The sequence below is a fragment of the Pleurodeles waltl genome, chromosome 4_2 (genome assembly GCF_031143425.1).
Source record: "Pleurodeles waltl isolate 20211129_DDA chromosome 4_2, aPleWal1.hap1.20221129, whole genome shotgun sequence".
Classification (NCBI taxonomy): domain Eukaryota; kingdom Metazoa; phylum Chordata; class Amphibia; order Caudata; family Salamandridae; genus Pleurodeles; species Pleurodeles waltl.
The window spans coordinates 682,519,393-682,543,485 of record NC_090443.1 but is presented as its reverse complement, the minus strand read 5'-3'; the positions used below and the strand labels follow the sequence as shown (position 1 = coordinate 682,543,485).

General features: G+C 42.5%; 1 protein-coding gene and 1 long non-coding RNA gene across 2 annotated transcripts in view; one reads left to right on the top strand and one right to left on the bottom strand.

The window, feature by feature from the left end:
* Positions 1-24,093, bottom strand: part of COL24A1 (collagen type XXIV alpha 1 chain) — a 713,151-nt gene that overhangs the window by 113,816 nt on the left and 575,242 nt on the right. Inside the window, exons 39-41 of the mRNA XM_069232264.1 lie at positions 22,954-23,061; positions 14,878-14,931; positions 10,301-10,354 (exon numbers count right to left, since the gene is read on the bottom strand). Of these exons, the coding sequence (XP_069088365.1) occupies positions 10,301-10,354; positions 14,878-14,931; positions 22,954-23,061 (216 nt within the window). The remainder of the gene's footprint in view (positions 1-10,300; positions 10,355-14,877; positions 14,932-22,953; positions 23,062-24,093) is intronic.
* Positions 1-24,093, top strand: part of LOC138293185 (uncharacterized) — a 270,652-nt gene that overhangs the window by 1,248 nt on the left and 245,311 nt on the right. The window lies entirely within an intron of this gene.

The window sequence follows — 24,093 nt, the reverse complement described above, 5'->3', positions numbered from 1 at the left end:
CTACGCAAACTGGCATAACAGCATATTTTATGGAGCTCTGCATAGCAAGCAGAACATGCATTTACTGAAATTATGCAAAACTACGCTGGTGTAACAAACATTTTGTGTGGGCCTATTCTATAATTTCACTTTTACGTTGAAAAAACTTGCACGTGACACCTACAAACAATCTTACACTGTATATTTTGGTATGCACTGGAATGAGATAATAAAACATAATCTCTATTGAACCCCAGTCCTTTCATGACATATCAAACTGAAGCATTACAATATTTTCTCTTATATAAATATCTTTATTTTGGGGGGGGGGGAAGGGGTTGAGCGCTGATATTTCGTTGTCATCATTTAGAAAGTGGATATGTCACACTGGTGTGTTGATTTTGACAGAGTCTGTGGCAACACCATTTTGATCTATTATTTGAATTCCTCAATGACTGCTGCTGACGTAGTTTTCAACACAGCAACATTTTGTTGGTTTTCTGAACAGTCTGATGAAGCAGAAAATGAAGGTTTTACATTTATTAGCGCATAAACGTAGAGTGAAATAATCATGTGTGACTTTTGGACCGCTCTATCAAGTCTCAAGACAGAGATTCTACAAAAATGGGTGGTGTTTTTGACACAAATGCAATTGCCTTCTGCCCTACAACATTTTGAGGTTATCTGTAAGTGACTAGATTTTGAAAACAATCGAGTACTGTCTACAAACATCGAAGTAGGACTACAATTATGCATGAGCCCACGGGAGGTCTTAGATGACAGCACTAAACATACAAAACACAAACAATGGGGCATTTAGGGGAATTATATGTACCCTTTACTCAGTAGCAACTGTCTCAATGGCGAAAAAGAGGCTTTCCTAGCAAAACCAGGTCACCTCAGCTGTTTGGGAAAGCAATTTCTATTATGCAATAAATTATTCTAAAAGTTAGGAGTTGCTTAAAACATCATGGACAGGATAAAGGTTGCCCCCTAAATTACAACTGAATTTTATGTTTGTCTTTGTGCTCTGGTAATCTTCAAATCATTTTGGCACATGTTTATAGAGATGCTGGATGTCCGTAAACCATGTTTTGCAAGTTTATCTACGCATTTCAAACTGCAGTTTGGATGAGTTGTGCCTGTAAGCACTCACGTGACTGAAAGGAGGTCAGAAGACAGCATTACAACACACATTGTTACTGATGTGAGTGTCAGATTGGGCCACTTGTGGTACTGCTTCTTGACCACTGAGCAGCTTCGGGCATGTTCAACCATGACACATTGTTAGTCTATGTCTGTTCCACTGGGATATCTTAAAGGACATTATCATGGTTTGCCTCCTATCATACAAATAGCTCTCAAATACCAGTGATTAATCAATTTTGAAGTAATGATACGTGGTTGAAATGTGGTGTCCTTAAAGGCTTGGCATTGTTTCCAGTCTTGTTCAGTGTGAACTCCCAACCACATTTTTGTTCACTACACTGACATATGTAGATGATACACAGATACTTCTCAAATTTGACCGTCACTCTTCCAATTCAATTGCATGATTTCAGTAGTGTCTGGTTGGTGTTCAGCAGGGTGTGTCAAGTTTATGTTTTTCTAAAAACTAAATGAAGAGAAGACGAGGTGATAATTACAGGATGGAGTCTGAGACCTGGTGTGCATATTTGTGGTCTTCTCAACTTAGCCTCTCCAACCATCTCCCTTCTTCCAGTTCTAATGGGGTGATGAAGATCTTCGTGTCTTTTCGATCAGAAGATGTCTTTATTGCCTCAAATTCATTAAGTTTTGCCAATGGAATTTGCTCTGCTGAACACCTTGAGGAAAATTAGACCCGTCAGCTCTGGGAAGAAGTTTGGACAGGTGGTGTTCTAGCCCACTGCAATGCTCAATACCTAGACCTCTCAGATCAGTCCACCTCAGAGCTGCAGCAACTTCAGAACATGAACATAAGCCTCGTGAAAGGTGTTATGAAATTTCATTGTGTTTCTCAAGTGGGAAAAATGTAATAAGCAGCCATAAAACAAAGGATCCATCATATTTATTTATTTAAGACAATTATAAAGCGCATTGTGGCCATCCAGATAACCTGGAGCTGACATAAGCCCACTGAGACAGGGAGAGAGAGGGACGGGGCAGAGGAAAAACTGACACTGAGACAGGTCATAAGGGGCAATATATGACATACTGCAATGTAAGTCAACATTACTATGGAAAGATCTAGGTTTTCAGGGCTTTTCTGAAATGCAAAAGGTCCATCGAGGATCTGATGAAACCGGGGAGCTGATTCCAAATATGAGCAGCTCTCATGGTAAATGCACGTCCTCGGTGTCTAGATTGTCTGACTTTTGGAATGCACACAAAGTTGGAGGAGGCAGAATGGGAGCACCTCCCAGGATAGTATCTTTTTAGTTTATTTTTTATCGGCACTGGGCCTCTGCCCTGGAGAGCTTTAAAAACAATACAGAGGGATTTGAAAACTACGTGATGCTGCACCAGAAGCCTGTTCAGATTTTTTAGCGCCATAGAGGTAGATGATCTCCTGGCTCTATTTAAAGGTAGCTTGGCAGCCGCAATCTAGACTCTGTACAGTTTGTTTAAAAGTTAATCTGGTGCATCTAACAAGAGGGCATTGCAATAGTCCATCCTACTCAGAATAGCATGCAAACAATGAGTGTTTTAGCAGAGGGAGCCATAAACCAGAAAATCATCCAAAGACTTCGAAGTAATGAAAAACAGGTGCCTGCTATTTTGTTCACATGTGTTTCCATCAATAGCTTATTTTCAAACATAACTCCCAAGTTACGGACAGATTCAGAAGGGGTTAGCTCTGCATCAGAAGGCCAGAAATTCAAAGGGATAACATTCAGGACTTTACTTGCAGAGCAGCATAGAAGGTTTGTTTTGTCCCGGTTAAATTGAAGGGAATTGAGTTTGAACCAACTGATGACACTGTTCATACAATTATCAAAGGCAGCAACAGACGCAAATTGGCCATTATTGAAGGACAGAATTAACTGTGTGTCATCTGCATAGTTGACCACGCTGAAATAGTAGGATTTAATAAGAATGATCAGAGGCCTGAGATAGATATTAATTAGGTCTGGACTCAGAGCTGAGCCTTGCGGAACTCCGTGATCCAGGTTCTTAAAATCTGAGCTGTGAGCAGAAAGAGCAACTGCCTGAGAGCATTCTGATAGGAGCTGATCCATTTGTGTGCAGTGTCACATACTCTGGATGAAGCAAGCAGACCAAAGAGCTTGCTATGATTCACAGTATCGAATGCGGCTGAGAGATCTAAAAGGACCAATCAATCAATCAGTATACTTGTAAAGCGTGGCTAGTCACCCACTAGGGGTCTCAAGGTGCGGGGGGCAGTAAGTGAGTGGTCGTCGAAGAACAGAGGGGATCAGGTGAGGAGCCAAGTTTTGAGGACCAGGGCAAAAGATTGGCCTCCATCGGTCGCATTCTAAATTCATCTAGTACCATGAGTAAAGGCTGATTCAGTGGCATGGTTCGGCCTAAAGCCAACTGCTCTCCTTCGAGGCGAAAGTTGTCCTCCAAAATTTGATACAATATCTGGCAGAGAAAACCTTCCAGGATTTTAACTGAAAATGTCAAGAGAGAAAACCGCCTATAGTTACTCAGGTCCCCTGGATCCAAAGAATGTTTTTTTAGTAAGGGGGTCACCATTGGCTTCTTTCAGGCTGATGGAACAATGCACAGCTCAAGAGACTGATTGCAGAATTGCATTAGCGGTGGAAAAAGTTTATCCGCTAGTTCTTTTCAGGCCCTGCGAGGTAAAGGGTCAAGAGGGGACCTGAAAGAGATAGACACTGCAATGGCGAAAACAAGATCCTCCGTAAGAGGTTCAAAAGATCCAACTTAGTCTTGAGCTGAGGTTTATCCTAACTACTCAGGAAATCGACCTCAGGCATAGGGTCAGTTGGAGAATGAGGGACACTGATAGACTCCAACATCTTACAGATCATGTCCTCAAAAAGGGAAGAGAATTTATCACAGAGCTCCAGTGAGGGGGTTACTGCTTGGCTCACGCACTCCAGATTGAAGATGTTACGCACAATATGAAATACCTTTTTTGCCTTACTAGGCGTAACTAGGATGGCACTGCTATAATAGCTTGATTTGTCCTTTCCAATTTCTTTTTTGTATTCCTGTATTGCAATTTTTAAGACCATTTTATCTTCTTCTTTATAAAATTGGTGCCGCCCCCTTTCAAGTTTCTTACATGATTGTTTAAGGTGTTTCAAAGATGTGTTATACCAAGGAGCAGAGTGTCTGCAAGGGATTTGTAATCTCTTTTCTTGGATTACTACTTCCAGAGTGTCCACAATGCTATTCACATAAGCAGTATAATTCCCATCCACTGTGCTATCTGGGTTGTCTACATTCAGCATGTTAAAATGCTTGGCGTTTAATGGTTTATTGAATTTGTGTCAGGCTCTGCCAATACAGTAGAGGCCAATGCAGTCTTAGGAGGGCTGGGGTCGCCACTATGAAGAAAAAAAGGTAACAAGTAGATGATTGGTCCAACAGAGGGGAACGAGAGTTCCCAAGGCACTTAGCCCAGCTGTTGCAAAGACTAGGTAAATGGAGTGACCAGCCTGGTGTGTAGGGCCCTGAACTAGTTGCTGCAGACCTACAGCATGACAGAGCTGAGTAGTTCCTTGAAAACGGAGGAAAGATCCTCTTCTGCCAAACAGTTAAAATCTCCTAACACTAGAAATCTCGAGTGGGTGAGGCCCAGATTAGTAATAATCTCAATCAGGGGTAGTGTGTATGCACCTGAAAGGCCCGGAGGACGGTAACAAGGAATGCCAGAAGTGATACACTCTTTCTCGGTTTTAAGGGGGAAGCCCAGCAATTCAGGGCCAGATAGCTCATTGAGGACAAGGGTAGCAATGTTCCGGCTCTCCTTGAATATTGTCAGACCTCCACCTCCCTTTCTGTTAATACAGGGGCTGTGAAGAATTTTAAAACTGAGGGGCATGCCTAGCCCAAGTAAATGGCCGAGTCAGTGTAGGTCCAAGTTTCGGTGATAAATATTATGTCCCAGTTGTCGCTTTGTAGCAACAGGTTAATCTCTAAGGCATATCTCACCTGGGACCTGGCATTAAGTAGGTCACACTTTAGCAAAACCAGCAGCGGGGGCTTGCCAACAACACTGGGACTGGGTCCCACTGGGACTGAGGAGAGTTTCACTTAAAGGACTCTGGTTAATCCACAGAGCTTTGGACAAGAATTGTCTGGTAAAGTGCTTCCTCTCTTCTGCTCATACCCCAGTCTAAACAGACACACTATTGCGGCTGTGCTTTCCATGTGCTGGACCTTAATTTCTGGAACAATCCCCCTCAGGGTCCATGTGGCATCTTCAACTTTGAAGCCTTCGAGAATACTGTTATAACCTTTTCATCTTCCCATTTATAGTCACTGCTTGATGTAAGTCAGGTTCTGCTTTTTGTTTTCTTTGGTTGTGGGCAACAGTTTTTATCTGAGTCACCAAAATGACTCAGTGCTTATGTGCTTTAATAATAATAATAATAATAATAATAATAATAATAATATAAAAAAAAGAATAGGTTGGTCCCCCACGGCTCGCCACCTCTACACTGCTATAACTCAGAGACTTAGTTGTATCTCTCCCAGTCGGCAAGCTAATTATGGGAGGCAATTTAAATGACATCCAAGGTCCTTTGGACTCACTCAGGATGGTGGCATGAAACTTGGGGTCTAGCCTCTAGCCGCTGGGCCTCAAGTCTGGCACTGTGTGATGCTTTGCATGTCTGGAATCCTTCAGCACATGAATGCACACATGCCTCAGGGGCCCATGGCTCCCTCTCCCATATAGTCCTTTTCCTACTGCCAGTCACAACCTCCTCTGCACGCGAGGATCCCGCATACTGGTTAGGGGAATATCGGACCATGCACCAAGGCATCTCAATGCCTGGTTCCTGACTGACAAGCCAATTGTTGTTTAAGCCCTAGAGATGATCCTAGAGGTTTTCCTTGATATTAACCGTGGAACAGTTGACTCACCGGGGACTGTCTGGTAGGCTTGCAAGGCAGTTATGCCAGGAAACCCCTTCTCCTGCATTAGAGTTTCAAGCCCACAAGACACAGACTCATATAGCACAATTGGAGCTTTGATCTTAAAGCTTGAGAGTCACAGTGGAGGCAACCTGTTAGAACTCGTGAACCGCCATTTGGTGGTGGAGAGGGCTGACTTGCAACAATTATGTCTAAGTGAGGCCAATAGATGCTGCAAAGCTTCTGCCAGAAGACTATATGAATGGGAAGACAAGTCGGGCAGGCTTCTGCACTGTCTGTCCACTAAAGAATTACCATTGAATGTAGTATCCAATATCACTGCTCCGGATGGCACATGGGCCACTGCAGGCCCTGCCGTTGCCACCAAGTTTGCAAGGTACTATGAACCCCTGTATGCTGCGAGGTCTCGGCCTCCACGAGAGATAGGGAGTTTACTCATTACAATAATCCTCTGCCTACTTTGACCCTACGCTGTAATGGCCTAACGGAGCTGAACCTGGGCAGAACCCCGGGCCCAGACAGGTTTCCCATTGAAAACTATCACAGGAAATAGAACTGGCCACTATCGTGGTCCTGCTGAAAACTGGCAAGTCCTTGGGCCACTGCGCTTCTTACCAGCCCATCTCTCCCTTTAATTCAGAGGTGAAATGGAACAATAAACTACTGGCTAAACACCTGTCTCGTGTGCTTGGCTGCCTGGTCCAGTCACACAAATGTGGCTTGATCCTCCACCACAGCACTAGACACTGCATTTGCAGGGTTCACCTCACCCTGGTCAGGTTCAGGGAGCTACACTCTGCCACAGAACTGATGCTTCCTGACTATGAAAAGGCCTTTGATTCCTTGGACTGTGTCATTCTTTACGAGGTGCTGGACAAAGTGGGATTGGGACCCAGATTCTGGGCCTGTGTCTGTACTCTGTACACCAGGCCACAAGCAAAGGTGCAGGTGAAGGGTGTGATCTCCCTTAGATTTCCAGTTCTTTGGGCACTAGACAGGGTTGCCTTTGACTCCCCTTCTCTTTGCCCTGGTATAGAGCTCCTGGTTTTGTGGATATGTTGTGATGCCCGAGTTTGGGGGTTTGATTGGGGGATTGCATTAGAGAGTAGAATAGCCCTCTACGCTGATGATATCCTATTGTTTATGGTTTGCCCAGTGAAAGCTGATCCTCCTTCTTTCCATTTCTGACACATTCGGGGAGGCATGAGGACTGTCAGTGAATTGACCCAAGTCACTACTGATCCCTCTTAGAGGAGACTGAGAAGAGGGAAATTGGCACCCTCCTCTGCCGATCTGGCTTCTAAGCTTCTGTTACTTAAGAATCCAGATAACATAGGAGCCTGACCTAGCCTGAAGCCTTAATCTTTGTCCCATTACCAGCACGATCCAGACTGATCTAGACAGATGAACTAAACTGCCATTCAAATTGTTGGGCCAGGTGGTCTTGCACAAAATGAAGGTCCTCCCACGACTCATATTTCTTCCAGAAATTACCCTTCCCCACCCCCAACCAATGGTCCACTGCCATAACCTACCGGCTAGGAAATTTCCTCAATAAACCTCCCAGGATTTCCTTTGATAAGTGAGTCTGATTCATATATGATAGGGGTCTAGCAATGGCCGAAATCTGTCTTTATTATTGGGCAGCACGTACTGCAGTGGTGAACTACTGGCTGTGTGGGGGGTTGGCAGACCCTGCCTTTTGGGTAGAGATTTCACTGATTGGCTTTGATAAACTTATGGGTATGCTTTACTGCATGCCAATCCAACACATGCTCACAGCGATCACTAGAGTAGATTTCCTGACCTGGAGAGCTGCCCTGTGATAGGCAGGATGGGATGGGCAAGTGATGCTGGAAACTCCCCTGTCGGTTGGCAGATGGCTGCACCAGGTAGCACTACTTGAAGGCTTTAAGGGGTGGGACAAAATCAAAGTTTCCTGGTAGGTGAAATCTGGGCGTGCGACCACAGGACATTCTGCGATGTGGGCGACTTCTATGTTCCATATAATAAAACGAATAAAGTGTTGTTTAAAAAAAAAGAATGGGTCGCACAAGCACATTTTAAATGATGTGCTGTCGCCGTGAATACATTTTCTGAAAAATAATTCAGTATTCATTGAATGTGAAGGTTTGCGTGATTTTATAAAGAATGTGCAAAATAAAAAAAAAATTAAAACAATAAAGACTGCAAAAGCCATTTAGTGCACATTTTGTGCTGCAAATATTTTATAGGTCTAATATTATATATAATAATTAAACGTTTGAATGCTAAAGATACACTTTCAGTTGGAAAATCTTTGTAATTTAGTGATCGGTAAGCTAGCCCCTAAATCAATAGGGCCGCGGCCACATGGGACCCCCCTGACCTTCACACTCGGTCTCCTGGTAAACAGCAGCACTGGAGTGCTGTTTACTGGAAGGAGCAATAATATTCAGAAAGGTGTTAACTAAAGGGACCAGCGTTTATTTAAACGCTAGCTAAAGTAAAAGAAAAGATGTAAAGAAAATCTTGCAACAAACCTGTACAAATGTGAAAGTCTCCACAAAAATCCGAGAAAGCATATTCCTTAACAGGCAGAAGACTTTCACCTTTCTATATCAGTGCGTTGAGAAGTATTTTTTCAAAAGTGAACAGTTTGCAAACATGACTTTAGAAACATTCATTAATGCCCCACCACCCTGGCGACAAGACAAAAAGTGAACTACGAGAGGAGACGGTTATTAGATTCACCGCCTGAGTGCTCTGGGTTGCAATTCTACATGGACAACACCTGCCACCCTGCTGGCATCTACACTGGCCAAACTTCTTGGCCCCCTATAAAATGTTTGCGAGTAACTATGCCCTAAATGAAAGTTGCAATCAATAATAAAGCATTACATATTCATGTGCAACGGCATACACATAACATTTAGGGTTGATTGATTTTACTATACAGCACTCGGTATCTCCAAGCTGTCCTACTGCTGATATAAGGGAATGGGGTTTTGTGTAAAAAGTTGTTAGACAGAAAGGATACGTTTGGCCGCAAGGGTGGAGTTTTATCTTCCATAGGCTGTCAAAATGGGGGGGCCCATGCGGGGTTTACTTATTGTCCCCAAAAAATTATTCACCGGGATGGACAAGTTTTCCCCACCCAGATGAGGAATACCATGCAGATTTTGGTGCTTTCTGCCCCAAACTCCACATGTACCACCATTTACAGGAGGTTCTTCCCTGGTTCATTTCAGCAAGTTTGACTTGCCAAAGTTCACCTGCAGAAAATTATGAGGGATTCTGCTAAATTTGTGATTCTGATCCTTCCACAAAATTATCAGAAAAAAATGTGTCACTCATAACGAAGGCCTTAGACTTTCTACCCTGGGCATCACAACGTTAAGAAATTAGTGGTCTTGCTGACAAGTTAACGTTCCAAGTTTAGAAAAATGTAATAGTGAATATAGAAAACTGTCTTTAATGGAGAAAAACAGCAGACACGACTGCCCAGCAAACTCTAGAATGCATCAGAAGCCAACAGCTCAGTCTAAAACAAACCACAAAAGTGAGTGTAGTAATCAATAGTGCAAGAGGTGAAGTGGCACTGAGGACCTTGTGGTGTGAGGGGTCTGTAATGGGGTGCTTGTGGTATGAGGGATCCACTTTTATTACCCAACCTGGGGCATGACTACCCATTTTCAATTATTGAATTACGGCCTATGCTGCCCCTGCACAACTCGCTGCAAAGCACAGATTATTTGAGGCCAAGCCCCACCGTTAATGCTGCCATGATATTATCCTTATGCACATTAAGAATTTATAGTAGACATCCTGGACTGTATATATTTTGTTTTAAATAGAATGATGTATTGGTTCTTATTAACTATGCATTAAAAAATAAATAAAAAAAATAATGCTGCCATGCAGGGGAAATGTAGGGTTTCTTCCAGTCAAGACGTCCTTAGGTAGTTAGTAATGAAATGTTTGAATTGTACATGAACATGAATACACATAGAAACATCCCAGCCGGTAAAATCTAATGTATACCCTACACTGAGTGCTATCTTATATTTAAATTTGTTAGTGCAGTGGGTAAGGCTAATGAGGCATCCATCAAAAAATGGTAATGATGGCTTGCTGTACATTGTTACCCTTTCATCCAGGCTTAGATTGCTTATTGTATTGTTTCACAGAGCATATTATTGAGCATCGGGTCACGTTTTTATTCTAATGACTCTAAATCAATAACAACAAATCTTCTACATACCTTTTCCCCTTTGGGTCCTGGTGGTCCAGGGGGTCCTGGCTGACCTGCGTGACCCTAAAAATATAAATAACTGAATACAAAATTCCATACATCACTTGTTTTAGTATTTACCACTAAAAAGTATAATGAGATGAAAAGACATACAGGCCCGAATCATGAATTATGCAGGGGCTTCATTGTTGATTTTGCATTTGGAATTACTGATTTTGCAGGGATCAGTAATTGAAGGAAAGGATTTATTGCATCACTATATTCTCCCTTAGAATATGGAATCAATGGGGAAACCGATGTTTCCACACTGATTTCCGCAGATTATTTCCAAATTCTGTGATATTTACTACAGACACACCCCACCATGTTGTAGCTAGAGAATATGTCCTGACGAAACCCAGGGAATGTGGTAATACTGCATGCAGGAGTACCGCAAATTTCTGAATACTGCTTTGCCGGGTAACTTCCCTTATTGGCCGAATGCATAATTTACCCACAAATTCAGCTTCTCAAAGCTGAGTCCATGTAAGCGCAGAGAGGTCCTGTCTCGGTCTGTGGGTTGTGTGTGCAGGTCACGATATGTTTCAATGAAGGCTGCATTATGAGATCACAGACTACACCTTTTTTCAGTGACTGTAGTGTCCACACCCACAAATGTGAGCTCAGCTCAGTCACCCATTCATATTATGTTATGTGTTTAGTGCAAATATCACCTGGGAGGGTATCTTGGCACCTGTGAAGTGGGGAGTACTGGCCTGTCTGAAGCCTAAGAGAAGAGCCAGGTCTTCAGTTTTGCTTTGATTTCAAGGACGGATGTGGAGTCTCCGATCTGGGGGAAGAGTTCATTCCAGCCTTTGGGGCCGAGATAGGAGAAGGTTCGGTCTCTGGCTCTGTAGATGTGGGTGAGGAGAAGGCTGGCAGAGCAGAGGTGTCCAGCTTGGAAGTAGAACTGATTGCAGCTGTCGAGGTAAGCTGGGTGTTGGCTGTGAGGTGCCTTGTAGGTGTGTGTGCGAGGAGTTTGTGAGGGGAAAGTTTGTGGACTGGGAGCCAGTGGATGTCTTTAGATATGGGGTGCAATGTTGGAGTTTGAGAGTGAGCCTAGCAGCTTCTTTTTTATAACATGGAGCCTATTGCTGAGCTGAGCTGTGATGCCACCGTAAAGGATGATGGCATAGGTGAGCCTGCTGGTGGCAAGGGCTTGCATGACAGATTTACGGGTGTCATAGGGGAGCCATTTCAACACTTTCCAAAGCTATATGAGGATGTGGAAGCTGGTGTAGACAATCAGGTTGATTTGATTAGTTAAGGAGATTTGGCTGTCAATCACAATACCAAGGTCTCTGGAAGGATTGGAGGGTTGGGTGCTGGTCTTAACTCAGCAGGCCACAAGCCCAGAGAACAGAGACAGGTGACTTTGCTGAAGAGGACCACTCCAGTTTGGTCACGGTTGAGCTTGAGGCAGTTTCTTTCATGCAGTTTGCTACCAAGGACATGCTGCTGATGAAGTCTGCTTGGGTGACAGCAGTATCTTCTGATAGGTAGAGTATGAACTGACTGTCAGTTTGCATAAGAAATGATGTTGAATCGATTTGAGTGAATGATGCTGGCAAGGGGGGTGATGTAGGTGTGAAAGAGTGGGGCTCAGGAAAGAGCCTTATGGAACACTGCAGATCAGGTTGGGGGGGTCAGATGAGTCAGGTTATGATCACCATTTGGGTGACTCCTAAGAGGAAAGAGTTGATCCAAGGAAGATCAGGGCCATGGATTCCAGTCAGGTGGAGGCATTGAGTGAGGATGGGAGGGGAGTTAGTTTCATACGCTGCAGAGAGATCTAGTGGAATGCGTGTTGCTGTCTCTCCTTTGTCCATGATTAGGCAGATATCTTCAGTGACAGCAATGAGGCCCATCTCTGTGCTGTGGTTGGGTCTGTAACCAGATTGGGACAAGTCCAGACTGTCTTTTGTGTTGAGAAATTTGGCCAGTTTGGTGTTGATGAGCTTCTCCAGGACCTTGGTTGCGTAGGGGACGAGGGAGATCAGCCTGTAGTTGGTTAATGTCAGGAGGTCTAGTGATGCTGTTTTGAGGAGCAGTAGCAGTAGCATGGTGACAGAAGTGGCAAAAGAAAAGGCAGAAATGTCAAAGAGAGGCAGAAGTGCTAAAAAGAAAGACTGAAGTAGCAAAGTAAGGAACAGAAATAGCAAAAAGAGATTCAGAGAAAAGAGAGACAGAAGTGATGTTGCAGGTCAGAAAGGGCCCAAGTCCTACTCGAAGGGCTGATACAGAGAAGCTGAGGGTGCTGGATCACCACTGAAAGGAAAGGATAAGGCACGGACCAGGCAGCCTTCTTCATTTATGTCTTTATTTCAACAAGTTTAGATTAGAGGAACATTATGAACACATTTTTCCTAATCTCACTAGTAAGGATGCTTCCGATTGTAGAGAATGCAAGTGATATGGTGCCAAGACATCTATCTTACTTTAATCATATGAACCCTCTTCACCAGTAGTTCCAATGGAAGCAGTTGAGGCTCCTTTTTGCAATTTCAGGTTGCTCACTGCAGTGTTTTCAATTTCACAAAGTGTTGGGCATATTGATTGATTTGATTTGGTTTTGGGCATCAGTATTTGAAGGCCACAGTGATTCTTCATGCACATGACTTTCATGAATGGTTTTCAGGGCACCCACTGCCAAATGCACAGAGTCCCATAGAAAGCTTTACAGATTTTGCAAGATGTTGCATTGGATAACTCGTTAAAATGACAGCTAAATAGCTGTGCTATGAGGTAAGCAACACTAGCAAAGTGATTGATAAACACACATTCAGAAATACTGAGTCCTAAGTCAATATCCCAAATTGATAGTGCACTTTCCTTTGCGGGAGCTTCTTATAGGATGTGAAAGGTGCAACCTTAATTTCTAGATACTCAGGCCCTCATTACGACTTTGGCAGTCTTTCACACAGACTGCCGAGGCCGCGGGCGCAAGAAGTCCACCAGTGCTGAAGGTCTTCCGACCTCCAGATTAGGAGTACTGAAGGATTTCCGCCACAATTTGGGCGGAAATCCTTCAGCAGCCATGCTGGCGGTCGGCGGCGCAGAGGTGGTTCCACAGCCGTCACAACCATGCCAAAAGGACTCCGCCCACCGTATTACAAGCAGTGGAAGCACCGGGTCACGTTCCCTGGTGGACAACCTCCTCGCTAGACAAGGTAAGTCAATCGTCCGACAGAGGAGGGGGGTGTTGCGTGTGCGTGTGTGAGTTGGTGTATGTCTGCATGTGTGAATGTAAGTGTGTATGTGTGTGTGTGTGTGCGTGTTTGAATGCGTGTGATTGTTGAAGTGAGTGCGTGTTGGAATGTTTGTGTTAATGCGTGTCTGTTGGGGTGAGTGAATGAGTGTATGTATGCATGTTGGTGAATGAGTGTATGTATGCGTGTTGATCATCCAATGTATGTAAGTGTTGATGAATTATTATATGTAAGTGTTGGTGAATGAGTGTATGTAAGTGTTGATTAATTCACTTATGTAAGTGTTGGTGATTGAGTGTATGTAAGTGTTGGTGAATGCGTGTATGCGGGGTGCGTGTGGGTGTGTGTGTGTATGCGGGGAAGGTGGTGAGGGGGTTGCTGTCATGGAAGTTGGGGGCAGGGGGTGCGGTCATGAAAGGGGGTGGGTAGGGGTGCTGTCATGGAGGGGAGTGTGGAAGGAGGATGGTGCTGTCACGGAAGGGGGTGGAGGGAGGTGGTGCTGTTATGGAAAGGGAGGTGGGGGGGAGCTGTCATGGAAGGGGAGTCGTCAGCCGGCGACAGGAAAGGAATTTCCTGTCGCTGGCAGCCTTTCCACCAGTGTTTTCATGGAGGTGCTACCCCTGTGGAAACCCTGGCACAAAGCCGACTCATTATACCGCCAGCGGTCTTCAGTGGACACCTGGCCCAGAGGTGCTGTTTTCTGGCTGGCTGTCCTACCCCCCCTGGCGGTATCAGCGGAGATGTGGCAGTTTGGCAGAGGCCAAACCGTCACACTCGTAATGTAGCGGTCTTCACGGCCCGCCCGTCGGCAGAGAGATCGCCATCGTGGCTCTGGTGGTCTTCGGATTCCCAGGGTCATAATGAGGGCCCCAAATACAACCAGTCTCCCTGAGAAACAGGAAGATACATTCCGGAGCACCCACAGTTGCTTTTTTGCCTATGTGTATCTTTAGACTACAATTTAAACAATTTTGATTTACAATTTAAGCTTAACTTTAAGCCTTTCTGTTCATAACTCAATTATGTTAAAATATTCTGCTGGAATTGGCTCTCGTTAAATGTAGACATTACGTTTCTAATATTGCTTAAGGACTTACTTACATGTGAGAGTTTTATTTTGACTTTGAAGAATTACACTGTCAATATTGCCAGAAATGGGAGGCCAGTATTGTTCCAGAATACAGATGCCTAAATTTTCAGCTATCATTGTTTTTGAATTGTTATGTTGTTTTAGCGAGTCATACTCGCAGATGGAAAAGTACAGCACATGGTAAAAAACCATATCAATTGAATTAAGAAAAAGATGTATAAATCGAAAGGATTAATGGCATAGCTCACCCCGTATCCTCGAATTCCAGGTTCTCCCTCAGGCCCCATCAGTCCTATATGTCCCTATTGAATTAAAAAAACACACATTCAGAAAACTTAAAATCGTGCCATGTGTTCACTTGTGTCATTAAAAGAATACATTAAAAGTAACCTGCACATTGAGATTTGTAAATTTGCCTGCAATTTCATATTTAATGCACACATTCCCTTTGATAAAAACGTGCATACTTGTCTAATAATATCAAGGTGTCTTCAAAATAGAAAAATTACAACAGTGAAATTATGTTTAATGCAATTTCATGTTTTTAGCCTGGATGATAGTGTCTCGGGGATTAACTTCTTTACAGTTTTCAATTTCTAATATCTCATCACTCCATTGGGTGACACGTTTAAGACTGCACGTTTTCCCTGTGCTCTATGCATATGTTAGTTAACATATATAAATACAAACAGCAGCAATTTTTCCTAAAATAGGAAAATATTTAATTTTATGTACACCCACACGTATCACAATCTGTACTATTTTAGCCATGGCTTCACATCTTTGCATTCAAAAAGAGCATAATTGTCTTGTAACTTTAAAGAAAAAAATTGTCATAAAAAGATTAAAAAAATAACATCTGTCTTTTATTTTAATATGAATAATTTTAATTAAGTTTAATATTGTTTATTGTTTGAAAACAGTGGGATGCCCTGCCTAACGAAAACATAGCTGCTTGTGATTGGTTGATGGGGTTATATCATTTTCTAAATGATGTCTCTTTGCCACACAATAACCTGAAAATATTTAGCTGGCAAAAATAAAATGCTCTTTAGGGGAGAGTGCTTGGTGTATTATCACCAAACATTTGAAATTGACTCACAAACCACTGGCTAAGGTTTTGATAAGGTTCTGTAAGAAGCAACCGGCTTAAAAAGTTGAAGCAATGTAGTATCAAGCACCCCAAACTATAGACATTTGAAAATCAGCTATTAAGGAACTATAGCAACCTTAATTCCAAACAACGCCCTGTATTGCTCATGACATCAGACTGGCGCGTCAGTAGAGGGCATGCTCATTGTACCAGGTCTCTTGGTACTATTGACATAAAATAAATGCTTATTGTCACCCAACTCAACTCTTCTTATTGTCTCTACTAAAGAAGGAAAGGCTGAGGGGACCCGGGATTCAAACCTGTGACCACGGGGTCAAACACCAAGAACAGATGCTTTAGAACCACAAGCCCATTCTCTAACACAGCTCTTACAAATTGCATCATCAATAACATCACTCAAGATGTAGTATTTCGCATCATTATTATCACGAATGGCATCACTGATGTCAACATAACTTATGTTTATGATGTCAGCGCTATTTCAGCACTCAGATGCAGCAGTGTGGAATAGAACCAAGCTTTGGAAAAGAAAGCAATTGGACAACAGCCTACAATAAAAAAATAATAATCATACAGTACCATGTGGAGACCAAATTGATAATTTTACTTTTCTGACACATGATAGTGTGCCCTCAGCATATTAAGTAACATATGTCCATGCACATAATTACTCACGCTTTAACTTATCTATTGAAATGACAATTAAACTATGGACCAATTATAGATTCACTTAATTTCTACACTCGATTCTTAAAACTCTAAAACACTTGCTCACTGTGTTACTGAAAGTCTCATACATCTTGGTAGGAGAAAGTTAATGTTGTACTAGTATCTTACTGCTAAGATTCAAATGATTTTAGGCCTCTGCCAGTCCAATCAGAATATGACTCCTCATCCACTTATAGCGCTAGCTGAATTTTAACTATGTTATTTTCAGTGGGAAATAGAGTTAGAGATACACACGTACCACCCATTAATACACTGTCTCATATTGACTACAGGTTAGGTTATTGTTGTAAAGGCAAAAATGTATAATGTTTTACCTCTGCATCCAATGCAGCAAAGAAACTTTCAAGACATTTGAATGGTCGCTACAAGCAATCTTTTTTTATCTTGGATATGTAAAGTTAGGTCCTGTCACTTTAATCCCTTTGCTGCCAGGCCTTTACCCCCTCAGGTGCTAGGCCTTTTTTTTGGCTATTTGGGGCAGTTCATGTTTAGGCCCTCATAACTTTTTGTCCACATAAGCTACTGACGCCAAATTTGCATCCTTTTTTCAACACCTAGGGAAACCTACCAAACCTGCGCATTTTTGAAAACTAGACACCTAGGGGAATCCAAGATGGGGTGACTTGTGGGGCTCTCACCAGGTTCTGTTACCCACAATCCTTTGCACTTTGCAAACCTAAAAAGTTGGCTAAAAAAACACGTTTTTCTCACATTTTGGTGACAGAAGATTCTGGAATCTGAGAGGAGCCATGCATTTCCTTCCACCCAACATTCCCCCAAGTCTTCTGATAAAAATGGTACCTCACTTGTGTAGGTAGGCTAGGCGCCCGTGACAGGAAATGCCCCAAAACACAACCTGACACATCACATTTTCCTAAAAAAACAAAGAGCTCTTTTTTGCAAAGTGCCAAGCTGTGGATTTTGGCCTCCATCTCAGCCGGCACCTAGGGAAACCTACCAAACCTGTGCATTTTTTTTAAACTAGACACCTAGGGGATTCCTCACAATTTGGTGACAGAAAGTTATGGAATCTGAGAGGAGCCACAATTTTCCTTCCACCCAGCATTCCGCTCCTCCTAGTCTCCCGATAAAAATGGTACCTCACTTGTGTGGGTAGGCCTAGTGCCTGTGATAGGAAATGCCCCAAAACACAACGTGGACACATCACATTTTCCCAAAGAAAACAGAGCTGTTTTTTGGAAAGTGCCTATCTGTGGATTTCAGCCTCTAGCTCAGCCGGCACCTTGGGAAACCTACCAAACCTGTGCATTTGTGAAAACTAGACACCTAGGGGAAACCAAGAGGGGGTGACTTGTGGGGCTCTCACAGGTCCTGTTACCCAGAATCCTTTGCAAACCTAAAAGTTTGGCAAAAAAACCACCATGTTTTCCTCACATTTTGGAGACAGAAAGTTCTCGAATCTGAGAGGAGTCACACATTTCCTTCCACCCAGCATTCACCCAAGTCTCGCAATAAAAATGGTACCTCACTTGTGTGGGTAGGCCTAATGCCCGTGACAGGAAATGCCCCAAAACACAACACAGACACATCCTATTTTCCCAAAGAAAACAGAGCTGTTTTTTGCAAAGTGCCAAGATGTGGATTTTGGCCTCTAGCTCAGCCGGCACCTAGGGAAATCTACCAAACCTGTGCCTTTTTTAAAACTAGACACCTAGGGGAATCCAAGGTGTGGTTACTTGTGGGGCTCTCACACGGTTCTGTTACCCAGAATCCTTTACAAACCTCAAAATCTGGCCAAAAAACACTTCCTCACATTTTGGTGACAGAAAGTTCTGGAATCCGAGAGAAGCCACACATTTCCTTCCACCCAACGTTCCCCCAAGTCTCCCAATGAAATTGGTACCTCACTTGTGTGGGTAGGCCTAGTGCCTGCGAAAGGAAATCAAAATGATCAAATACTAAACTACCTGTTTTTGCGGGGGGACCTGCGTTTTTGGTCCTGGGCTCAGCAGCCATATAGGGAAACCTCCCAAACCCAAACATTTCTGAAAACTAGAAACCCAAGGGAATCCAGAGAGGTGTGACTTGTGTGGTTCCCCCAATGTTTTCTACCCAGAATCCTCAGAAAACCTCAAATTTAGCTTTAAAAAATCACATTTTCCCCCTATTTTTGTGTGGGATCACCGCACCGGGACAAATTCCCTACCATCCAACATTCCCCTCAGTCTCCTGGTAAAAATGATACCTCACTTGTTTAGGTGGGCCAAGTGTCTCTGACGAGGAAGAACCAAAAACATGTCAAAATTGAGGGGGAACAAAAGCGGGTCACAAAGGGCAGTTTGAAAAAAAAAAAAATTAGGCTGACAAGTGCGGCAGAATTTTTATCGGTATAGATGAGGCAATGCTGGAGGAAAGGAATTTTGTGGATTCCTGTAGATTCCGAAAGGTTCCATCACAAAAATGTGTGAAATATGTGTGATTTCCAGCAAAGTTGGAGGTTTGCAGGGCATTGTGGGTAAGAAAATAGTGTGGGGTGCATGTGAATCACACCACCCTGGACTCACCCAGATGATTAGTTTTCAAATATGTCTAGGCCTTGTGGATTTTTCTACATGGCAGCGTCCCAAAGTCCAAAAAGTGCAACCCTCACCATTCCAAGTGGGATGATTTTGAGAGTTAGCCAAGCTCTCATGGCTCAAATGTAAAACCAAAACACAAAATAATCAAATGTCCTCTTGCTTGCCGTGGGATAAGATGTTTTAGTGTGCAAGGGGAGAGCTGAAAGACTGTTACCCCCTTCAGTTGGGGTGGGACAATAACCATGCCCATACTGGTTAGTAGCCACCACCACACTATTTTTATTTTTAATTCCCTGGTATCTAGTAGACTTTTTGTCCCCCGGGGTGTGGATCGGGGGTAATTGCCCCATCTGCCCACTTGTGGGCAGTAGAACTTTGCCCCATTTATTTGGGGTGGGGGTATGGCCATACCCCCCACCCTCTTATTTTGGAAAAAATATCTTCCCTGGTCTCTGGTGGGCTTTCTTTCCCCCCTTGGGGGCAGATGGGCCTTCCAAAAATAGGCCGATCTGCCCCAACAGGGGCAGAAATGGCCTAAATACAATTTTCCCCACAGGGGAGCGACCCTTGCCTAAGGAGTCGCTCCCCATACAAAAAAAAATATAAAGTAAATAAAAAAAATATACATCCTTGGTGACCAGGGGTTTCTGCCCCCCCCCCCCCCGGGGGCAGATCGGCCTAATTATTATAGGCCGATTTGCACCCCGGGCGGGCAGAAAAGGCCTAAAAATATTTTGCCCCCCTGGGGAGGGGCCCTTGCCCAAGGGGGCGTTTCGCTTATGCAACAGTGTATAAAAAAAAATCCCTAGTGTCTAGTGGTTTCTGCCCCCCTTGGGGACAGATTGGCTTAATAAAAATAGGCCGAATTGCCCCAAGAGGGGCAGAAATGGCCTAAATACAATTCCCCCCCCCCAGGGAAGCAACCCTTGCCTAAGGGTTCGTTCCCCATACATAAAAACATAAGTAAACAACAAAAAATATATATATCCCTGGTATCTAGGGGTTTCTGCCCTGCCTGGGGGCAGAGAAGGCCTAATTATAATAGGCTGATCTGCAAAGGCCTAAAAATATTTTGTCCCCCGGGGGAGCGGCCCTTGCCCAAGGGGCAGCTCCCCTTATGCGCAAGTATTGTATATATATATTTAAAAAAATCCCTGGTGTCGGGCAGAAATGGCCTACAAAAAATTTTCCCCCCAAATATTGATTGTTGGCGGCAAAACATAGGGTCAGCCATTGTAATGGAAAAGGTCAATGCCCCCTGCCTCCCCCACTACGATCCCCATCTCTGATTGCTACAATAAAAACCTTAAGATTTGGAGCCAGTTCATTATTTACAGCTCTGTATGATTCCTCCATGGCTACCTGACCTAGCTTCATTCAGTATTTTGAAGTGCACTGAATATATTAAGATATGGTTTATATTATTAATTTGTGCATACATTTAACCTCTGGGTTGTATTGTGGAGGAAGAGGTGTGCCCACAGCACTCAGCAACTGGTGAAAGTAATGCAGGTTTCCTCCACACTCCACCCATCACTGCTGTGACTGTGTCCATTTCGCAATGTTATCTCTTTTATAGGTATTTACAAATTTGCTAGATATCTTTTTAACTGATGATAGACCACAATCTATTTATTTAATTTGTTTTACAGCTAAATTACATTTTGGGTAACCTCTTGTTTTATTTAGTTGTGTAATCTTTGGTGTAGTCTGGTATTGCCAGCAAGATATTAAAAACAATATATAATGAAAGTTGAATATTTAAAACGGACTATGGGTAGCATACGGTGCTGAGAATTCCCCAAATCTCTCTTTCACTCCTTGCTAGGTTAGAATTTGAGCCATGAGGAAGCCACAATCATACTCTACTCACCCTAATTCCCTGCCTAAAGAAATGCCTTACTGATATGTTATAGTATTACAACAGACACATGCTTGATACAATTGTACACCGAATACAATATCTGTACCTCTAACTGGCTGGTTATTGATTTTAGAGAAAATACATGGTGGCTGTCTCCATTGTTGCTTATCATGAAAAGAATTGGATTCCTCCATGCTCATTACACCAAGTCTACCTGATATCAGGGTCAAATGCTCTTTAATGTGTTCCTTTTCTTGACAGTTCACTACTGATTTGTGTCACATGCTGCTGTGCAACCAAAGTTGTCTAAAAACAAGTTTCTTAATTTCATGTAAAAGTTTGCAGATTACTGTACTCCCCATATGAACACACATCACACCCCACCTCAAGAAACTACACTGGCTCCCAGTACAGAACAGATGCCGGTTCATAATGCTGACCCATGCACATAAGACCCTGCACAATGAAGGACCAGCATACATCAACAAATGAATGACCCTCCACCAACAGACCAGACACCTATGATCTGCCTCCCTCTTCCTTGCAGACAATCCCCAGATCCACCAAGTCAACAGCGGAGGTCGCTCCTTCTTTCACCTGCCGGTTCCCTACACCTCATGAATGTCCCTCCACTCCTACAATTCAGGAAAGGACTCAAGAACTGGCAGTTTGAATGATCAGATCACCATAAAGCATCTAGCAACTCCAACACCTTGAGACTCTAATGTGTTATTTACAGCGCTTTACAAATCTTTGATTGATTGATTGACTGATAGAGATTATGTAATATATTTCTTATATAGGGAGTTTGAGAAAACTCTAAAGGTTTTATTCCTACTCTATTGTATTTGAATGTACGTGTACTGTGATATCTTGAATCTTTGCTTTTACTGTAATAGTAGTGCATTGCAATCAAAGCTGTTAGTGTGTACAAGGTGAAGGTATGATTCCTGGATTTATATATGTGTCGCAATATCCTCTTTGTTTAATGGTCAGTGTGTATTTCACATCCCAATATCAGTTCATAGTTTATCTTTCTCAATCTTCTCTGTTTCTCCATACTAATTTACAGATGACCCAAACATTGTTTTTGCTGCCTTGAAATCATTATTATATGAGTTCCCTTCTCTCTTCAATCATTTTTAAACTCTTAAATTGATACCAGAATTACCCCCCTCACAAATGCAATTGTGTTTTCTCGCTAAATATTTCAGCTGTCTTAAGCAGTGAGCTTTTAAATTGCCTACCACTCTCTGCATCTTATCCCTCAATTGAATTCAAACTCTTAAATTGTCTCCAAAACCAACACTTATACTTCTCCATATCAGCTTTAATTGATCCTTAGTAGTTACTTTATGCCCTCCTCAGCTTTTGTGTCTTTTCACAGTATCTGATCTCTGTCCTCCAACTGATAGAATATCAGCATCTGTGCTGTCACCTAATGTAAAAGGGCAAAGTATCTTATTTGTTTTCAAGTATCAACTATAATGTGATTCATGACTATCATCACTCTTAACATTTACAGTGTTTGCTTTGCTTTATAAAGGATAGGTTTTCCACATTCCAACATTCAAAACTTTGCTATTTAAAAAGTAATACATTAGTGGAGTTTTCATTTCTCTAAGATAGAATGAGATGCATTGATTGACTGCTGAAGCAGTAGCACACCTATTGTGCAATGTGCCACACACTTTGATGTTGTATGAACAACAGACAATTTACCAGATGCTCGTACTGAATACAAGTGATTTATGTAAAGCAGTGTACCTCCACTGTCCAAATGACAGCAAATATCTAAATGAAATAAATTCAAATACTCCATAAATTAAGACCACATTTTAAATTTCCATTTATTAACTACTAATTGAAACTTGATTGAAAGTGAGAGCAGCACTATTCAACACACAAAATAATAAATAGCTGTTGATAAATTGGTAAAGTATTGCATAAATAGTCACAAAAATGATGTCTAATCATGCTTTGACTTGCACGCTTGTAAAAGAAACAATGTACATGTGCATGAGGTGTACTTGTACATGACATATAATATACAAATCTACAAAAGAAGAATGCTCACCACTAGGCCTCGTGTTCCTCTTGATCCTTTAGGCCCAAATTCTCCAAGTGGACCATGGTCACCCATTGCACCAATCTCCCCGATAAATCCCATCTGTCCTTTTTCTCCCTGTTTTGGTATTGTTGCAAAGTTGTAAACAGATGTGCACCAGAAGCATTATAACATAAAAAGCATAACCTACAGTAGACCAAACAAAGTAAATAATGCACTATCATCTTTCATGGACAGGTTTACAAAGTGTTTTCCTATCTATGTGGTAAATGTTTTAATTTACCCATACATAGCTTACACCTGATTTACAGCACATGAAACTAACATACATTAAGGCAATGCACAAATATGTGGTGTACTCACTGATGCCTAAACTACAAGATTTATTCTTGTGTTGCACCAGTAGGCATTCCCAGAAGCCAGTCTGTGGAGCGGTTAGTGAAAATGTAAATAAATATGGCAAACACTCATTCAGTCCTAGCGAAATACATATTTACAAAACATTTGTAAAATATTAGCACAAGTATGTCTCAATAATGAGGGTATATTAGGTATGAAGGGGTATTACACTGCACTAATTACACCAGGTTCCATATGTGAGTAGGATGTAAAAGCATATTAGTGAAATGCAGTGCTCAATTTGTAAAAGAATAAGTGCCGGGTTCCTACATTTTGCTCAGAAGCCCACAGCTGAGCTGTTGAATGTTGGAGTGTTGATTACCAAGGCTATGTAGCCTTGATTCCACCTCATTCCCTTTTAATTCACCCCAAACACTCCGTGCCTCTTAATTTCACTCCTGTTGGTTCTTTGTCATTCCTGCATTCTCCATTTGTCATGTTTTTTTCTATGTTTCTATTCTGCCTTCTGTCCCAATTGTATGTTGCTCTCTTGCTCTAAATCAAAGTCTAATGAGGAACAATAAGTGCCTTCCCCCAAAATAAGTGCTGGTGGGCCCCACCTGCAACCACCGGCTCAGATTAAGCACTGGTAAAAAGTAATTTTAAGTGAAAAAATTAAAAGATAATTAGGATCTTTTTTGTGCCTTATCAAATGCATGTGCACTCTGATAAATGCACTTTGTTCACATGTGGGGTTAGGAAAATAGGAATTAATCAGATTTCTCCATTATGCATGTCTTCTAGACACGC